Source organism: Musa acuminata, chromosome BXJ2-5 (genome assembly GCF_036884655.1).
Source record: "Musa acuminata AAA Group cultivar baxijiao chromosome BXJ2-5, Cavendish_Baxijiao_AAA, whole genome shotgun sequence".
Classification (NCBI taxonomy): domain Eukaryota; kingdom Viridiplantae; phylum Streptophyta; class Magnoliopsida; order Zingiberales; family Musaceae; genus Musa; species Musa acuminata.
This window is the reverse complement of record NC_088342.1, coordinates 7,622,844-7,642,028: the sequence shown is the minus strand read 5'-3', so window position 1 is coordinate 7,642,028 and position 19,185 is coordinate 7,622,844. Positions and strand designations below refer to the sequence as shown.

The following is a 19,185-nucleotide window of genomic DNA, read 5'->3' as shown; positions in this document are numbered from 1 at the left end:
CGGAAGAACAAAACAAAGGCACAGAGAAGAAGAGATGATCAGGAAATTCTTTTTAAATGGTCATTATATTGCCTGGCAACAGAACAACACATTTTCTATTTATTACTGGTGAATTATCAAGTTTTAGTTTAGTGATGACGGATACTGCCTTAAAATTTTTTTTATGATAATGTTATACGCTCTCTCTGTAGGGTGATAGGTGTCCCAGAATAAGTACTTCGAAACATCTTCACATGGGGGTGCAGTGAAGCTATTACAAGTAAGTGTAACCTCATAAATTCCTGTGCCGCAGCATCCCCTTGCAGTCTCCTTGAATCCTAACAAATGAAACAATACCAAGTAAGAAGCAAGGCTTTGAGCTTCTGATAAGATTTTCGTGAACCGCTTATGATGAAGATTGCATTGATTATATTTACCATAAGCTTCAGGGCGTTGCATCAGATCAAGCAAAGATGTGTACATATCAATGAAGAGTATTCTTGATCCTGGTAGGGAATGGTTAAGCCTTTGCAACTCTTTTGATAGCTCAGAGTTGTATATGACTGCAGCTTGGTTATAGAGATCGGCACATTCTCTTTCAATCCCTCCTGCCAGAGTTCTTTGTGATGGTAGGCACCCTATAGGAGATATTCCTGAGACACTGATCCTTCGTGCCCCTAAATTGTACAGTTCCTGAAACAAGTTTTGAGCTTCTTTAGTATCTTTGAAACTGAAAGGAAGCCTTGTTTTAGTGCAGCGGCAATAAGAAGACAAACACTGCTCTGCTCTTTTCCTGGTTGTTTTACTTAGTGTTGTGTAGGTTTACCTTCACTCATTTAAATCAGTAGCTTCCTCTAATTTGCAATTTTTTGCTCAATAGACACGATTCTTTTTAATCATTTTCTTGCTGTTTGTGGCTTGAGCTAGAAATTTGTTAGGCAGTGATAGCTCATTGAACAAGTGTTTTGAACCTTATTTTCGATGAGGATGTGGAACGGCAAAACCATCACAACCAATGATTAAATTTCCTTACTGTTGTAAATATGTAAATTTCCAGTGAAGCTGGGAGCTGAATGAAAGTGAAGTTCTGTCACTAGTTTCTAATATGCAAGATTTTCATTCTTTTCTTACTATTGAACTAAATAGTCTCATATCCAGTTTTTGATTGACAGTTGCTGAGAAATTTTTTGGTAAATTGTTTATATTTCTTGTCTGCTAATTTATTATTCGGTTGTTGGCAAACAATATCTAAACTTAGTGAAGTCAACTTTTCCATACAGGCAAATGATAAATGCCAAAATGTATGATGTGTATCAGATAGACCATTTATTTTGTTACTAATGGCTTGATGACCAGCAATGGGATCTAAAACTAGATGGAAGGGCTTAATTGTTTGTGAGGATCTATAGCGTTTTAGATCATTATGAATAATGTGGGTTATCAATTTGGATACTCTTTTATGCTTTTCTATAGTTTAGCATAGCTAATTGGTACGAAGGGAAAAAGATTACCATTTGCCAGCCATATATATATATATATATATATATATATATATATATATATATATATATAGTCACTATAAATTGTGCATGAATTTCCTAATGTCACAAAATTAGTTAGTGAGCTATTTTTTATTGTCAAACATGATTTTTTTTTTGAAAATGTCGATCTTAAAACCTTATAAACAAGAATCAAAATCTAAGTCCATGACAATTGTTCAAAGATGGACTAGGCAAATAATTCAAACAAAAGCCCAACGAATTTAGTAGAGAAGAAAAACATAAATAATTCAATAAATATTTAAATTGATAGGTAAAATCTAAATTGATAGGTTAATCCTAGATGAAACATATTGAGCAAATGGTGGTTCTCTGAGAAATTCTTGGAAGCCCTCTTATCAGCACAGTAATGTTGTAGTTTTATTTTTATTGTAGTCTATGCTTTCCCTGAATCTGTTGTAGTCTGCCATTCGTGTACTCTTATGTTGTACAGTTGAAGACGTGATCCTTCCAAGAACTTCTAACAACGAGGTTGCATGCAGAGCTCGAACTCAAAACGAGAAGCCATTACTCCATTGCTTTTAGCAAGAGACTCGGTAAAATGAGAAGGAATACCTGCACGAAGCTTGTAGCCGTCTCCACCACAAACTTAATATAGGAGGGGAGATCGTACTCTGCTCTGCGAAACGGTGTGGTAAAGTACGTGTTCGCCAGGTCATCGGTCCCCGTAATCACGAGGTACAGACTCCTGGAGATGATGTCCCGTGCCTTTCTCTCTCCCGCAATCTCTTCCAGCTTCTTCATGTACTCCTTAAACATGTTGAGCTGCTCGCTCATCGGTATAGCTTGCTGCATCAGGCATTCGAGTCTTTACGAGTACAAGAACAGGCAAAACTACAAGGACGGATAGCAACGGATACCACCAATTCACTTGTCAGAGGATCGTATCCCGAGCCACCTGAAGCGAAGCTTACGCCGGTGAGGAGGTCCTCGGCGTCGAGCTCTGTCCCAAGGTATGCTGGTACGAGCTGCTTTATTCCTAGTCTAGAAGCTGGAAGAAACCACCAGGCTTATTTGCTCTCCATTAGTTCATGTAATCTGACTACACTCTCATCACACTTACTACCTATCATGTCGGAGGGGATCTTCCCGTTGCTGAAGCGGCCGGTGGCTTTGTGATCGATGAAGTCTTTGCCGTAGGGCGGGAAGTTGCATTTGACGGTGGTGACGATGGCATTGTTGTTGCCTGGGTCTACGACCGAGTCGCCGAACACTATGAGCGCCGGAGTTGTTCTGTTGGAGGACCTAGCTTGGGCTTGGAGGACGTAGGGGAGGAGGATTAGTAAGCAGAGTCTAGCGAATGAAGCTATCATGCCCATGCTTGCTCTTCCTGTTGCCTTACCGATGGTGTGGGAGGGAATTGATGGCAGCGTCAAGTCTTTTATAGCTACTACATGAAGTTTTACTTTGATTGCTGATTTGCGTACCTTAAAAGGATCATCGACAGTGTGTAATATTTGTGAGCTCAAGAATCACAGCGGTCTACAATCTCCTATCATAGAAGCACGCAAAAGAACAGATTTTTGTGTGGCTTGTAGGTGTTGTCTAATGTGCAAGAGAAGGAATCAGTAGTAGTTCATTCAAATGTCTTATGAATCCCAAAATTGCTGTCAAGCTTAAACCTTTCTGACTCTGTTGGAGCCTTAATGGCTTGAGAACAGATATAACAAAAGAAAGAAAATTTTTTCTCAAAAGAATTGAGTAAAGGATAATAAATTATGTTATCCAAGACAAATTTCTTCAGCATAACAGTGCTGAAATTTTTCATAGAACAGTTCTCGACTATTGAAAGCAAAAAAGAGAGTTGATGGACTTTGTCATTTTATTTGGCTTGCAAAAATGCCTACTTTTGAGTCTTCTGGCACTCCTAAAGTTGTTAATTGAATATGGACAGGTAGAAGATTGGCAAAATGAGATTAATAGATAGAAGTTGGGGCACTGAAAGACCCTCATGTTTAAGTAATTAGCTATGATTTTTCCCACCTAACTCAACAATTTAAGCAACAAAGTCATGTAGTGGATGAGAATTGTTTGCCCGACAATTGTGTCAGTATGCCAAAAATGCTGAATGTTGGCAATCAAGCTGCCTACATCAACATGTTTAGGTCATGTAATTATAGGTCTTTTCTTTTTCATCAGAACAAGGTCATGGCCTTAAGCAGCGGGCTTGGATGGATCTTGTAGTTTACTTGTGATGCAAGATGAGCTTTTCAGCTACTTGTCTTTTACTCACAGATATTGGTCCTTAATATCTGTGTGAAATATCCAGTATATATGATTAATCCTTAAGTTAAATATTGGTTCATAATTCGAGCAATTATTCATCAAATGCCAACCTGCATCAGTCCATTATTTGTAGACAGAAGCTCCATCAGGAGAACTGTGTTTCTTCCTCGACGCTGTTTGGGAGTCCATGGCAGCATTCACGAATAATATAAATCACTATTTGCTGCTGTCCAGTTGAATAAATATGAATGGAGCCTTGAGACTGTGAGTGATGAGGATCAGATTTTATTTGCCTAAGTTCCATTTCGACTTTATTGACATTACGTAGATGATCTCTTCTTAAGGGTGAAGCTATCCTTTGTGTGTTCGTCTGCCTGCCATTGACACGATGATTACTGTGGGATGGAAGATTCTGCTACATCTGCATCAGTTGATGCGTCGTGATCATCGCATGTCATGGTGGAGAAGGAAGCGTCGGCTTTGCGTTTCGTCCGACTCACTATCAACTCTGGCAGCAGCAGCAGCAACGAGACTCGTTTGTCCACTGCACCTGCAGCTCATACATCTGTGACGCTTGGTTGTGTTATCTGTATCCAATCCGATGCATGCATGTCTTTTCCTATTGCGTTTGTGATTTCGGAGCTAATTACATATGGTTAAAAAAAAAAATTATATATATATATATATATATATATATATATATATATATATATATATATATATATATATATATATATATATATATGTCGGGGGTCGACGGTTGCATCGGTGCTCCAAATCCCCGATGTTGGTTGCTCTCCATCCATTGCCATAGTCGCCGTCGCAACTGGTAGACTCCACGCCGGCACTCGGTACCCTCAGATGCAACCAATTTTAATGAGCTAGCCCCTGCTATGGCTAGCGGCTTTCACGACAATAAGGTCCTCACTATTGGCTATGAGGCCAAACATGATGAAATGCTCAGGAGTCGTTAGTTGCGACAAGAGATTTGGTGATTAGTTGATAGGCGTCGACATAGACTACACTAGTTGTAATGATGACTACGGCGACAGATGAAGGGAGGTTGACGTAAGGGATTTAGAGCATCTGAGTTGGGGACGACGTCACCATTTGTTATCATCGAGTCCTATCGAACATTAAAATTATCTTTTATCATTTGTTTTTATATATATTTTTTTATAAAACTAATAGGATAAACGAACATAGATGTTTCACTTTCGTAACTTAACTATATGAATGTGAATATAATTTTTTAAAATATCGAAACATTAAAGATAACTAACTACCATGTATAATTATTAGCCTGCGATTTTGTCTTTTGGATAACGACAATTAATTAGAATCGGATGATCACATGTTTCCTAGTATGAGTGTCGGGTGGACAATTATGTGCGAGATTTTGATGAGCTATGGATTTCTTACGATCTAAAATCCGTTGTCGTGTGACTGTTCTCTCTGAACAAGAAAAGGTGTCCATCTTAGTCTCGATGAAATGTTTCTGTTGTACTATGCTTGTGCAATTCCAAGCTTGTACGATAGTTTACTTGCATGATACTACAAGATTATACTAACATAACATTATGGGAGTAGATATGGTATGATCTAATTATATTATACTCGAGTTTGAATTATCTTGATTAATAAATAATAGATTTTTTTATTCATAAAATTTAGCTTATCCAATTTCATCATCCCTTGAACATTGAACGTTGGAGTTTGAAATATCATATCTAAAATATTATTTAGTAATGATGTATCAGATCAGCTAACATAATTAGTAGGAACTTTGATTGTTTAAGTCAAGTTTCGTCTTTACTATTTATCTTTTAAATAAATTTTCGATTATTAACAGTAAAATAAAAATAATTAAAACAAAATCTAACTCTTCCTTTTGATTGAAGTAAAGCTTACCCGCCGCCGTGTAATCCTAACATAAACGTTAGGACGAAGAAACCCGAAGAGGGTGACTCCCCAACACACCGCAAATGTTCTCTTTGGTGCCGAGGAGACATGCATCTGTTCCTTAAAAGCACCTCTACCGAGCTTTACCTTCTCCGCGAGCTCACATGGACTACGTTGCTTTTGTGTCGCGAGCCATGGAGTTAGCAACGAGGACGAAGCAAGAGTTGGCAGCCGAGGAATGCTGCGTTTGCTTGTCGAGGTTGGAGGAAGACGAGTACGTGACGCGGCAACTGCCGTGTGGCCATTTGTTCCACCGAGAATGCATCGGTACTTGGCTGAGCTCGTGCAACCGGAGTTGCCCTCTTTGCCGCCGATCCGTCGACGTGAAATCCATGAGCATGGCGGCACAGCCGCAGCAGCTCACCGAGGAGCTGGTGATTTGGTTCTCTTCCTTCCATATTCCTGGCTTCTAACAACAACATGCATATAGTTTTAGCTCGTCCTCGTGAAGAAAAGAATAGAAGATAAAAATAATTATTGAAGAAGTTTTATTGAATAAATGAAAATGTTTCAATACATTAACATGTTCCCTCTCCTATTTATACAAATTAGGAGAAAAGATTTCCCTCAACAGAATAGAGGATTTTCAATAGAGAGATTTCCTCGTATAGTTAGAGAAATCTTATTTTCTATCACCCCGAATGTTTTTATAGGTGTATATGATTAAGGAATATTTCATAGTATTCAGACTAATAAGAAAATATTCTTTTCGTAATCTATTGTTGATGTGACAATGCGATTTATGTCATCTTACGGCTTTAAGTATCATCTTCATCATCATCATACTATCGGTGTGAAATATCCGTGCATCAATAGTATAATATTATCTGTTGTCGCACAGCACCTTAAACTTACTCCCATCGTGATCATAAATCATCAACAAACTTTAAGGAGCATGTATCATTGGAAGCTCTCAACAGTCGACACGTAGTTTCGATAGGACGGGTCTCCCCCTTTAAGTCAGTGGAATCTAAGATTGCAGATGGCTCCCTCCCCACTTTGGGTAGTTGGCAGTCTAAGTGAGACCATAAAGGTTCACAGAGAACCTGCCCCATGGCGAGAAGACGGGTAAAGGAAGGAATACAAGTGGTGGCTTGATGACCCCCCACATGTATTGTGGTTAAACAAATCATATTACAGATGGATGGATATAAATGTATAATTAGATAATAATAAATATCCACATGCATATGGAGAATATAATATTTATTGGCTTTCATTTGACACTTGATCTTGACAAATACGACGAACCTACCACGATGAGGTTGAACGAGTGATCAAAATTTTTTATCTATTAAATTAATTAATATATTTATTACATACGATAATATAATATCATCATTTAAAATTTAGTTTTTCTAATAAACAGGAATTCATTAAAATCATTGCAACGTCATCGCTGTAGTCGGAGGACATCCAAGTTGCGAAACCGGGAACGACGTCCATCGTTTCACACCGGTGGACGGTGGAAGTAGCCAATGGAGGGGAATCCAAGGACAAAGGCAGGACCCACGTCGGTTGATGATGATGGCCTTTAACAGTCCCACGATGGAGGTGACGTCCCATCGGTGCATGCACTGTCGTGGGCTTTTGTCCGGGCATCGGACAGTCACCCCTCTCCTCCCCGCTGAAACTGGAGCGGCTTACCCAAACCCTAGACCGGTGCCATCCGTTGCGTACGAATCAATCATCTCGCACCATGACGCTTTCTTTTATCATTCCCATCCTCATATAGATGTTTACACTGTTTACAAAGGCAGCGATGCATACGGAGTATACTAATGTACACTGTGAAGAAAAGAGTGGGGTTCCCTACAGGAGGTATACGTATACCATTTCTGCACACCATTCTCTAGCCTTTGATACAACATCATTGAATTTTGTGCAGAAGAAGGGGGGCAGGGAAGAGATAAGAGAGAGGGGAGCTCCATGAGTCGTTCGAGGATCTCCGCTATAGCCTGCATGCGGTGCGATGTTGTTCTCCTTTCTCAAAATGGTGCAGTTGAGCTCCTCCGGAGTGTGTTCCTTTTGGAATGCTTGCCAGCCATTGCCAGACGTAGCTGCCCACGAAACCAGCAAAAGAGAACATAAATCTTACCGTATTCCCTCCACACGAGAATGACAGAACTGACCTGAAACGATTGATACAATGTATATATATATATATATATATATATATATATATATATATATATATATATATATATATATATATATATATATATATATATAATATTTATATTTGTATCACCTCCTCGAGTTCTTTCTGTAGCCTGGATTGCTCCTCCAACAGTCGAGCAACCTCCAGCTCCAGTTCATTGATATAAGCCTGTGATCAAGTTGGAAAGCTCGTGGTACAGTGAGAAGCCAGCAGCCAAGACATTTTAAGCAAACGGAGAGAAGGATTGGTGGAGATGCCTGTTTCCTGGCGCGCGATCGGGCAGCGGACTCCCGGTTCTTGATCATGCGCTTGTGCCGGAGGTCGCCGCAAGCAGCGGGGTCCTCCGACATCGCCTCCTTGGAGCAGAAGGAGAAGAGGCCGATGGGCGAGGGCGGGCGGACCATGTTGTCGGAGAAAGCAGGGGAGATGAAGGAGGCGCGGCAGCCGTTGGAGCTGGAGTTGGAGTTGCCATGGGCATCGGACCCCATGAGTTGGATTTCCAGACGAGGGCTCAAGCTGAGGGCGGTAGGGGGCATGGTGGAGGGCGGCAGCGGCAAGTTCTTGGCGGCGGCATGAGGCCTATTCAAGGGCCCTGCAAGGAAGTCCTGAAGGATGATGGCCCTGAAGGAGGGTGAGGCGGTGGGAGAGTGGCGCTGGTGGTTCAGAGGTGTGAGGAGCCTCTCCTGGTGGTGGAGGCTGCGGAGGCCGATGTCCTTCCAAACCTCCTCCATGGTCCTCCTCTTTGGTGCCTGTGGGAGGAGACTGGAGGTGGTCGACGAAGGTGAGGATCTTGATGACGATGAGGAGGAAGAGGAGGAGGACGCCACCCTGTTGTTAGTGCTTCCATGGTGGTTGCCTTGCTCTGAACGCCACATGACAACGGTTCTGAAGCGTGGCAGAAGCAAACGAGACAGCAGCCGAAGAGGTGCGGTCTTTATGGTGTGTCCTGGTGATGTGAAAGAATGGACAGTCCAGGCCCAGGCCGGCCCAACTTGGTATATAGTAACCCTGCACCATAAAAAAGAACCCGGTTTAGCCCGGTCCAGGCCCAGCCTTCTCCTGGCCTAGCTAAAACAATTCCTTTTCGATGCATAAATAAATTGAGAGAAACCCTTTGTACACGTAAAGCAAAACATCATAAAATATTACTGAAAAGCTTTTCTACAACTTCTAATCGATGATGATCATGTAATGTGTAATGGAGCAACTTACTGTTGTGTCAACATATAACAATCTAGGCGTGAGATACATGGTTTTCAAAATTACAATCATCACATATCAAATCAATGTAAAGTTGGATTATGTAATAGAAGTGATGTCAAAGAAAGAAAACCAATCAGGCCTACAAGCAAACTCAATTTCTGCAAATGCACACGCAGCATCGGCTTATTGTTCCAGTGTAGTGAGTACATCGTGAGACTAAAGGTTTAGTAATGGCTGAAAATTCTGAAAGCAGTTTCAGAGCTTTAATTATCAGAAGATGGATAAAGTATACAGTATCGTGGTTCAATTCGATCCAGATATGTCACCATTATAAGCCACATCTTCCCGACACTATCTCACAAGCAACACAAATGCACTTTTCATGACTGTCCTTGGGGGCAAAACAACTTGTCAACCTGTAAATACGACATGATTTATCGATTTACATCCTTAAGTTGAAGGACTATTTGCAGAATAAAAATAACGATAATAATAAAGATTCAGAAACACCATACAGTGAATCAGGTGGTTGGAACATGGAATCTGCAATTGACATTTTCTTTTTCTATCTCCAGTTTGCCTTCATGACAGATTGTTTTGTCCTCGTATTTACGGTGATTGAATCTACAATTCTGGCAGCTTCCTTGTCACCTTCTCAGGTCCATTAGTAACTGAGACAGCAAACCAGAAAGTAAAATAACAAGACCAAGAAAATTAGGTCCAAGTAATAACTGATCTTTGAAAACACCATGCTAAAACACAGTAAGCACAACTTAAAAGCTTTACCTACTAACTCTAGCAGTTGGAAGGAACTTTTCTGCTTACGGATCCCCAAGTTTTAAATGCCAGCACATAACCTCAGCAAACAAGTGGTTCTAATTCCAACAAGATCAAGCCGCCTTAAAAGATTTAACACTACAATTGTGAGGAGACTCACTGCTATCGCTGCAAATACCACAAAATTTAAACACCCTGGTACATTTAACTGGTAGGACAGGACCAAATTTACCAGTACAACTTGATTATTGTTTCACTGTTTGATGGGAAAACAAGAGGGAAGTTTTGGAGTCCAACCACAGGTACAACCATGCTAGTGCAATCAACCAAGCATGCAGCATTAAACCAAGTGTTTTTAAGCCACCAAGGATGCAGCTACATGTTGAAACCAACCACTGAACAATAAACAATTGAGTGCTGATTTTGTTTGGAATAAGCCACATGCGGCTTTATACAAAGAAAAATGTAGGAATAAGAAATGCAAGCTTTGCACAATCCTGTATTTACTTGTATCTTTGCATATAGACAATATTAATAATTGAATTTGCACCATTTGCATGTAACATAATGAGAAAAAGAAGCAAGAGATGAAGAGGAAGTTATAAGTTCGTAAGAAATACTGTAAACACATTGCAACTCTTATTGAATAAAGTGTGCTTTGTGATTCATATTTCAGCAACCAGATTAATATGCATATGAGGAATCACAAATGGAAAGCAGAAGAGATCATATTGAGTGCAAACTTCATGAGAATGATAGTGAGTAGTTCACAACAAAATTGTCTACTTTGAGAAGCCAAAAAGATCCTACTTACAGAATTAAATTAAAAGATAGTCCATCGACCTCATTGCCGAGAAAGATGAAATGTCACAAAGTCATGAAACCACCAGGTGAGTCACAAACAAAATATAAGTTTGGTGAGTTGCATAATGTGCACTTGTAGAACTTCGGATCATATTTAGAGTTCAATAAGGAAATGACAATTTTTTCGCAAATTTACAGACCTATAAAGTATTTAAATGCTGATAGTGTGAAAGATTGCTAAACCAATAAAAGAAAAAAAAAGAAGAAGATAACAATCACGATTTGAATAATCACAAGCTGGTATGAAATTTCAGAATCTATCAAGATTGATATACATTCCAATTAAATTCAAGGTTTGAGAAAACCTCATAGTCAGTTTGCCCATCTACAAAGCTATCGATGTTCTGCATTCCTTCTAATAAAGATGGTTGAAATCCATCAATTCTGGAAGGGAGCATTTTATAGCACAATAACAACCCAAGAATGAAAATAGCCTGCAGCTTTGTAGAGTCCCCCTGAACTGTGAAGAATAGTAACATCGACAGAAGAAACAAGACCACACAGAAATGCATAATGCACAATACCCTGTCCATCAGCTTCCCATCATTACCAGCTGGAAAGCCTCGAGCTCTGTACACAAACAAGAAGTTGTACTTGTCCACCACATAGCGGTAACCAAAGTAGACAGCACCAACAGGGACCACAAGCGGGGCAAACAAAGAATAGATCATGGTCAGCGCAAAGATTGTCAGGTTGAAAGCATAGTACTGTGCAAAGTCAAATGTCTGCTTTGGGACATGGAAGCTCCTATTCACAGGGTACACAGAAAGATCATGTTCTTCAACCCCATTTGAACCATAAGTGTCCTCTCTCTCTGACACAAGAGGCATCCTTAGATAGTTTTCTTGGCCATTCTCTTCAAGTGGGTAGCCATCATTTTCCTCAGGAACTAGCTGAACCATGTCATTTTTCCGAAATTTCTTCAGTATGTTCTTTATCCAGGGTACTGGAGCCAAGAGATCAAAGGATATCCCCAGAAAAGTGCTTGTAATCAGAAAAGCGAGAGAGGAGAGGCATGACCTTGTAAGGAATGATGCACTCATGTACTGCTCGATACGCCTGCAATCTTCTCCATCCAAGTAACATTTCCCCATACCAAGTATTGCACCCTCCAGAGACGACTCAACCATTGCACGCAGAAGAATGAGATTTACCAAAAAGAAGCAAACCATTTTAAGCAATGCAGCTCTTTGCTCCCTAGAAACAGTAAGATGGCATTCAAACTTGGAAAGGTAGGACAGGGCAGATGGTATTATTATGTACATGCTCACAAATATAAGGACATTAGGCAAGAACTGAAGGATAACAGCCCCAAGCCAGCTCGAGCCTTCAAACCAAGTTAACCACAACTGAGCATTGTCCACAGCCTCAGCATTGATAATCCTTGCAGCACTCTTCATTGCATTAATCACTGCAAGAGGTGAACTGCAGAAGAGAAGCATCAAAAGAAGGCAACCATTCACAGCTATCTTACGCATTCTCAGTGAAACCTTGCTCAAACCCAAATGATTCCAATATATATCGACCGCAGGCGGGGCCCTCTCTACCCTCCATCGGTTCCGTCCGAGTTGGAGTTCCATCACAGGGAAGAACTGCCCAGTAGGTCTCCTCTTTCTCTCGGTTCTTAAATCCCTCACAGCCTTGTTGGTGGTGTAAACATCCTTAAAAACAATGAATGCAATTCCAGCACCCGGTGCCCGCCCTTCCTTGTAATCTAACAGTTTGGTTTGCAACACCGACCTCAGATCGTGCAATTTCTTCAGCCTCTCTTCCTTTGTAAGGCCCAACTTTACAACAATCATTGCCCACGCCTCTTTGGCTCTCCTCCATAGTTGATGCTGATTAAGCTGGCTACCGTATAGGTCATCATCGGACAGGCTTGGGGTTGCAATACGAGCTTCCAAGGAAGAGATCTCATTCTGGACCTTCGTCCACTTCGCAGCAAGATATTCCAGGGTGCACAAATCGAAAGGCACGATCACCCGGTAGACCTTCCCTGGATAGCGGTGCTGAAAGTACTCCTCCAGCTGGGCTTTATTGGCAGCTAGGCTTTTGGGGATCCCCTGCACCATGACGGTGAACATCGAGACCGATCCCGAATTGGGGTCGCTAGGGTGCCGGTTCCCGTCACGGAATCGAGTGATCCTGAGGTCATCTTCCATCCGAGAGATCCCAACGTGGGCAATGGCGACCACGATTGCCGCAAGAAGGAAGGGGAGCCAGAGCAGCGGCGAGCCTGGCCGGATGTGGGAGATGGTGGTGCGAGCAAACTGATCAGCGAGGGGCGCCGATCCGGCCCAGAGATTGAGTGGCAGCCCGGCGCAGAGGGCAACGAGAGCGACAGCGAGGAGGATGGCGAAGCTAGCGCGCTCGATGAGCAGGAATTGAGCAGCATCGGCGCCGCAATGGAGGGCGATCTGGGCGGTGGTGGCGTGGTAGACGGCGAGGAGCTTGGAGGCTAGGGCAGAGAGGCCGGGGGAGCGGCGGTGGTCAGACCGAAGCTTGACGAGAAGGAAGAGGAGGAGGCAAGAGGCGGCGCCAGCGGCGGAGATGTTGAGGAGGTACTGTATGCTCCCGTACCACGCGGCGGCGGGATCGTCGGGGTAGGGCGGGGGCGCGGCGGTCGCCATCGATGATGAACTCGAAGCGGAGGTCAATGGGAAGGAGCGATTCGCCTCATAGGACGGGGAAAGAGAAGGGAAGGCGGGGCCGAAACCCTAACCCTAATTTTGCGGGACGAGAGCGCCTGTGAGAGCGAGCGAGAGAGAGAGATCGGGCAGAGATGATCTTATCCGCCAGGGAAGGGGAGGAGGATCGCAGGAATGCGGAGGGCGTGGAGTCGGCGTTTGGTTTATTACCTATGACCGCGCCGGGAGGAGTATGCCTCGCGTCGGCGTCCGGTTCCACCATTTGATTCAATTTGGACACGGTTTGGCTACTATATTCCGACCCATGCTATTTTGCATGACCGGTCAACCCCATACCCCGACCGGTTCTTCTTCTTGATGGCATATTGCAGTGCTATTCGATCGAGATTATATACCAACCAATAATATTATCCGAGATCTAATCGACACGATTTTTTGTTTATGATAAAGCCTCCTATTTCCATAATACGAGTCTAAAATTGTATTTGAAATTTTGATGATGAAATATTTTTTTTTCGATGGTAGTGGATATTAGTATTTCATATCTTATTTTCTATAAAAGATTATAGTAAAGATTTATTAGACAAAGCCTCTTTGATCGTCAAATTATTATGTATTAAGTGTTAAAATTCTTCGAGTATTCGTTTACTAAGTTTAGAAGAAGAAAAAAAAAAAGTAATCGTTGGTTGGTCTTTACTATTGGTAATGATTATAAATTAATTAATATTATTATTTGGGATCTCAATCATTATTATTATTATTATTTAAAATAATTAAATTACTTTCTTATCTTAACTTAGGTGGATATCTTATATAAATATGATTTTTTAGAATGCATCAAACACTTTATATATGTTTTCATTTTGAATAAACATATCATATACAAATAAGATATTTTGAATTAACACTTTAGAGTGACTTAAGATGACCATTCTCAATAACTTCACTCGTTATGTAAAGGCCACTATTTCTATCCCTTCACTCTTTTGGTTCTTTAGCTGAAAATTTTAGAACCATGACGAGTCCTTTCATACCTGTAATTTTTTTATTTATTTTTGCATATAATCTCTCCATAAAAATCTAATGATATATTCTTTAGAAAATAAGAAGAAAGAAGCAAAAAAAAAAAGAAGCCACAATTTATTCTCCAAGTCCACCACTATAAAAAACTCTTACATGTTTTAACCATTTTCTAAGCATAACTTAGTTCTGCATATATTTTGATCATTTCACTGGTAATTTGTCTTCTATCATTACCAATTTGAGTATTTTGGGTTATCAGTTTGGAAAGTAGGGAGTAAATAAAAAATGAAATAGAAAAGAGCAAGGCTGTGAAATATAGATCTCCACTAAGGTTGTCTTCGTTACAAAGGTAATCCTCATAGTCCTAATTATTTCATCTAATACTAATCCCAGCTTTTGTAAATGTATTCTAATAAGAAAACCAGAGTTGGATTCGCCTCTGGGCATGAGTTGTAACACAACTCAACTCCGATAAGTACTTCCTCGTATCAGCAATAATATAATACTCGTAAATTCGTGATGATACTGGTTTTCTCCCAAAATATATAAATAACATCATAACAATACATATATACATATTATTTTTTTTCTTATCTCTTAGTGATGGGAAGTTATATATAAAACGACTCTTCTTCTTCGTTGAGCCTTACACGATAAGAAAAATAAGGATTCTTGTTTTATTATCTTTCCTAAAAAATTAAAAATTTTAATTTAATTTATGTTTCTTTATATGCTTAGATTAAATGTTGTGTTTAGTTTGAGATTTTATTTATTTTCAGATTTTGAAAATAAACATGAAATCATGTTAGATGGATTTTATGATATTTTATCGTTATTTTTAAGTAGATTGAATTGATATGGCATGCTGATTTATTTCGTTAAATACTTAAGCAGATTGAATTAATTATTTGATAACATGTCGAATATTGCAATCAACATAATTTAATGTTTAAATGAGACTGATTATTACATTTGTTAATTAGTTTTAATATCACATAATTGAGGGTTTTATTCGGTTAGGTTTCTCAGACCGTCTACTGGACTCAGTCAACGCAGCTCCCTTCGTAATGCAGTTTATTGTGCACTTGGAACTAATCATCCACCAAGAGATCCATAAAAACCTCAGTTAATAAAACAAATATGGATATACCAAATCAACCTCAGTTAATAAAACAAATATGGATATACCAAATCAGGTACACATTGAAGTTGTAAGTGTTAAGATTTTATTTACCATTCCATCACGGACAAAATTATAAATGAGATATTCGATGTAATAATTATGTATGTTTGTATTTTTTGGTTTGTTCATGTTTTTACAATAAAGGATCGGTAGTAAGTTAATCTTATTTTCTTTCAATTTATAATAGATATTGTATGACCGTTTAAAGTTTTTGAAGTTTAAAGTCTGAAGTTGCTTATAATTTGCATTCGTTATGAAGTGTTTTCTAAAATGTTTACTTGTGGATCCGAGTGAAATATTTTTTTTAATTCGTTTTTTTTTTTTTTTTTCTGTAGATCCTAAGAGACCATGAGAGGTTCCGGGACAGGTTGATATTTGTGGACGGACACTCATAATGCACTTAGGTAGAACTAACTAAGTATGTGATAATTCGATAAAATTAAAAATTTATAGACAACAGGAGAAAAATTAAAAGAAAAGGAAGACCATTATCTATAGCCTGAAGATAATTAATTATAAACATAATCTAAGAATAATGGAAATTTACTATAAGAAACGACATACATGAGAAACATCTCTAGAAATAAGAAGAGATAGCCACAGAGAACAGAATTCGAAGGAGGAAGAAGAAGATATTTTATGCAACGTAATGTCTGCCTTTTCTTCTTTTTTTTTCCCATGAATTATAATAATGATAACAAAAAGATAAACCAAACCTAGAAATAAAAGGCAAACAGGAGACGACGGACGGCCTTTTGCCGTGAGCATTACCCGTCTGTATCCGATGGACACCCGAAGCGCACACTCGAGCACCCGAGTAACCAATTCCTGATCTAAATCACCAAAATCATGCATCGATAGGTTCTCGACGATCATCATTTCAACAGTAGGAGATGTTGAGGGCCTTGATCTTGAATCGGTACCTGGGGGCGCGAGGGACGGTGTGGCCATGGCCGAACCCAAACTGGCCGTGGCCGCGCATCGCGGGAGGCCCGTCGTCGTAGACGTATCCGAGGAGGTGGCCGCACGTGTCGCAGAGGAGGCGGGTGCGTTTGCGCTGGATGCCCCAGTAATTGGGGGTCTCGAAGAAGGGCTTGATCCGGTCCTCCTTGGCGAACTGGAGCCGGGCGTCGTCCACCCAGGAGAAGGAGAAGGTGCCCTTGTTGCCGGCCTCGAAGTGGGCGTCCGCCGGGTAGAGGTGCGCCGCGCTCAGATTCAGATCTGCCCCGCATCCCGCACACCTATCAACGATGTCGCACACCGTCAGCCCCACACTCTTAAACAGCCACGCGATTGATTCACAGGGAGGGAAGAGAAACGAGTTGTTCTACCGGTAGACTGTGCCCATGCTTGATGTCGGATGGGAATGGTTTGGTCTGAGCGGCGACGCCGCGTTGTCGGTGAAGGCGAGAGGAAGGACGAGGAGGAAAAGGAGGAGAGGAGAGAGAGAGAGAGAGAGAGAGAAGGCGACGACGTGAGAGAAGAAGGGCAGCAAAACGACCCTCGGCTTGTGGTCCCTACAGCTTCTCCAACAACGAGCGGAGGTCAGTGAGTCAGCCATAAATCGGTAGGGAAAGTGTTGCTCAAAATATAATTAGTTTAACAAGTACCTCTAAATTAATTCGAACATAATAAAGTACTCATTTGAAAGATAACCAAGAAATTAAGAAATGATGCATACCAAGAAATCTTCTAATTCAGGATTAACAAGAAAATAAGTTTCTTTAAATATTTGATGTACCTATTAATGGAATTTTATTATTCCAAAATTTTGATGTATTGATTTCACTGATTGTATCCTTTAAAGAAAAAAAACCAAGATTTTTACATTTTTTTGATCTTGAAATAATTTGTGATTTTAACTTCAAATAAACCTCCTTTTCCATCTTAAATGGTCTTATTCTTGTCCTTGGGAATGTGGCTTTTCGTAATAGAATGAAATACAAAATCATTTTCTCAACTGGAAGATGATATTTTTTATTATATGTAAATTGGAGTATGTCATCTTTTTTTTTTGGTAATTATAATTAAATTTAAAATAAAAAATAAGTTGATTTAGATCGAATGATCTAATTAAATCGTATCACTGGTATTATTCTCCCCTTATCTTTAAATTGACAAAAAATATCCAAATAATACCCCTCATTTAAAATCTATCCAAGAAATCAGAATTACAAATCAGAGATGATTTTATGTAAGAACTCTAATTTAGGATTAACTATAAAATAATTCTAATTTGAAGTTAATGCCCAGAAGAAACTCGAGAATTTTCTATTCTAACGTGGCAAGGAAAGATCTAACGAGATTTTGACTACAGGGCATGATTTGCGATCAAAATTTCATCTCCCCGACACAAGAACTAACAAAGCTACGAAGCTACAGAGCCACTATCATCATGTGGTAGCAGAAGGAGATCCGCTGCTTATCCTAAATCTCTTCCGGTATGCTTTGAAGCTCCGGCCGCCACCGGCTCCGACACTGACCCTTCTCGCCTCTTTTCATGTGCCGCCTGCGGAGGGAGCGCAGCACCTGCTCCATGGTCGGCGACGCCGCCAGTCGATGACCAGCAGCACGGGCGCTCCGCTCCTGCCCCATCGCCGCCACCATCTGCTTCAGCTGCTTCTTGGTCACCACGGCCTTGACCTGGACCCCGCCGCTCTCGTCTTCCCGAGCGACGACGCTCCCAATTCTCGGGCACATCGACGGCAGGAAACGACCATCTGTCCTCGGCATCTCTTCTTCTATCGCCAAACAACGCACTCTGATCCTGGGCGAGAGGGTTTCGGCGTACATATATAAGGGTTGAAGGACAGCTCAAAGCTACCTGTAGTTGCGAGGGAATCTGCGGGCCGTATAACTTGTGATGGCGACGGAGAACAGGGAACACCGCCGCCCTACAGCACATGCCTCGCACTGCCCGCTGTGAACGCGTCCCCTGCGACATTCTTGCCGTGTCCACACGTGTTAGCATCTATCCAGAGGCGGCTAGGAGTGGATTGAATTGCCAAACAGACGCAAGGACACGATTCACCTGCTTGTTAACAACGTGGTGGACCTGTGCATTGGTTGATAGCGACGTACGACTGCGACAGAACAGCAGCAGCGTCGTTGCATGTGGAATCCGTGCTTCCGAGCGATTTGCTCAAATCACTCCTCGCCCGGAATCTCTGTGCAACCAATCAACTCGTTGGGTGTCCACGTCGGAACACGTAGCGTTGGCTCGCAGACGGAAGACCCATCGCCGACTGACGTCACATGGCACAGCCGGGACCCGCGGGCGGAGGACCGTGGCATGTGTTTTCTTCCGCAAGCATTGCGTGGGTTGGGATATGAATGCGCAATAATAATTGGATCTCAAACACTTTTCTCCTCCTAAGAAAGATTATGCTCTGATAATGTTTGACCACATAGAGAGAAGAAGATGAGTTCTCGTACGGGCGGCGGAAGAAGGTCGAATGCTTGTATTCGTGCTTCAGGTTCCCCGCCCACTTCCGCTTGACCTCCCTCGCCCCCATCACAAGGAACAAATGCAGGCCAACATGGACGTGAACCAGACAAAGCAAAACATACCATTGCCATGTTCTTGGAAATCCTATTGAA

The 19,185-nt window shown here is 41.1% G+C and overlaps 4 protein-coding genes across 6 annotated transcripts; all 4 read right to left on the bottom strand.

Moving 5' to 3' along the window:
* Window positions 1–35: 35 nt before the first annotated feature.
* LOC103984575 (GDSL esterase/lipase EXL3) lies at window positions 36–2,877 on the bottom strand. The gene is made up of 5 exons (XM_009402095.3): window positions 2,605–2,877; window positions 2,399–2,529; window positions 2,094–2,327; window positions 417–672; window positions 36–317 (listed from the first exon to the last, which is right to left on the bottom strand). Exons 1-5 carry the CDS (start codon window positions 2,855–2,857, stop codon window positions 124–126), a joined length of 1,068 nt encoding a protein of 355 aa, XP_009400370.2. The 5' UTR covers window positions 2,858–2,877; the 3' UTR covers window positions 36–123.
* A 5,096-nt stretch (window positions 2,878–7,973) lies between these two features.
* Window positions 7,974–8,762, bottom strand: LOC135613241 (bZIP transcription factor 27-like). The gene has a single exon (XM_065110341.1). The coding sequence runs from the start codon at window positions 8,760–8,762 to the stop codon at window positions 7,974–7,976; it is 789 nt and encodes a 262-aa protein (XP_064966413.1).
* A 559-nt stretch (window positions 8,763–9,321) lies between these two features.
* LOC103984577 (CSC1-like protein At4g35870) lies at window positions 9,322–13,721 on the bottom strand. Of its 3 annotated transcripts, none has more exons than XR_010486925.1 (3): window positions 11,037–13,721; window positions 9,606–10,035; window positions 9,322–9,506 (listed from the first exon to the last, which is right to left on the bottom strand). XR_010486925.1 is itself a non-coding variant. In XM_009402098.3 (1 exon), exon 1 carries the CDS (start codon window positions 13,359–13,361, stop codon window positions 10,992–10,994), a length of 2,370 nt encoding a protein of 789 aa, XP_009400373.2. In that variant the 5' UTR covers window positions 13,362–13,721; the 3' UTR covers window positions 10,953–10,991. The 3 variants fall into 3 exon arrangements, 1 of the variants encoding a protein (XP_009400373.2); XR_010486924.1 differs by having other exon boundaries at window positions 9,606–9,761; XM_009402098.3 differs by lacking the exons at window positions 9,322–9,506; window positions 9,606–10,035 and having other exon boundaries at window positions 10,953–13,721.
* Window positions 13,722–16,112: 2,391 nt separating this feature from the next.
* LOC135612305 (uncharacterized) lies at window positions 16,113–18,565 on the bottom strand. Its single transcript, XM_065108449.1, has 2 exons — window positions 16,917–18,565; window positions 16,113–16,826 (listed from the first exon to the last, which is right to left on the bottom strand). Exons 1-2 carry the CDS (start codon window positions 17,144–17,146, stop codon window positions 16,466–16,468), a joined length of 591 nt encoding a protein of 196 aa, XP_064964521.1. The 5' UTR covers window positions 17,147–18,565; the 3' UTR covers window positions 16,113–16,465.
* Window positions 18,566–19,185: the final 620 nt, after the last annotated feature.

Bases quoted from the DNA above. Each gene is read 5' to 3' on its own strand.
- LOC103984575 (XM_009402095.3), bottom strand. From the start codon at position 2,857: ATGGGCATGATAGCTTCATTCGCTAGACTCTGCTTACTAATCCTCCTC. The intron at 2,530-2,604 runs GTAGTAAGTGTG...GGTTTCTTCCAG, and splicing joins GATCCCCTCCGACATGATAG to CTTCTAGACTAGGAATAAAG. The intron at 673-2,093 runs GTATTCCTTCTC...AACTTGTTTCAG, and splicing joins CGGCTACAAGCTTCGTGCAG to GAACTGTACAATTTAGGGGC.
- LOC135613241 (XM_065110341.1), bottom strand. From the start codon at position 8,762: ATGTGGCGTTCAGAGCAAGGCAACCACCATGGAAGCACTAACAACAGG.
- LOC103984577 (XM_009402098.3), bottom strand. From the start codon at position 13,361: ATGGCGACCGCCGCGCCCCCGCCCTACCCCGACGATCCCGCCGCCGCG.
- LOC135612305 (XM_065108449.1), bottom strand. From the start codon at position 17,146: ATGGCTGACTCACTGACCTCCGCTCGTTGTTGGAGAAGCTGTAGGGAC. The intron at 16,827-16,916 runs GTAGAACAACTC...CATCGTTGATAG, and splicing joins AGCATGGGCACAGTCTACCG to GTGTGCGGGATGCGGGGCAG.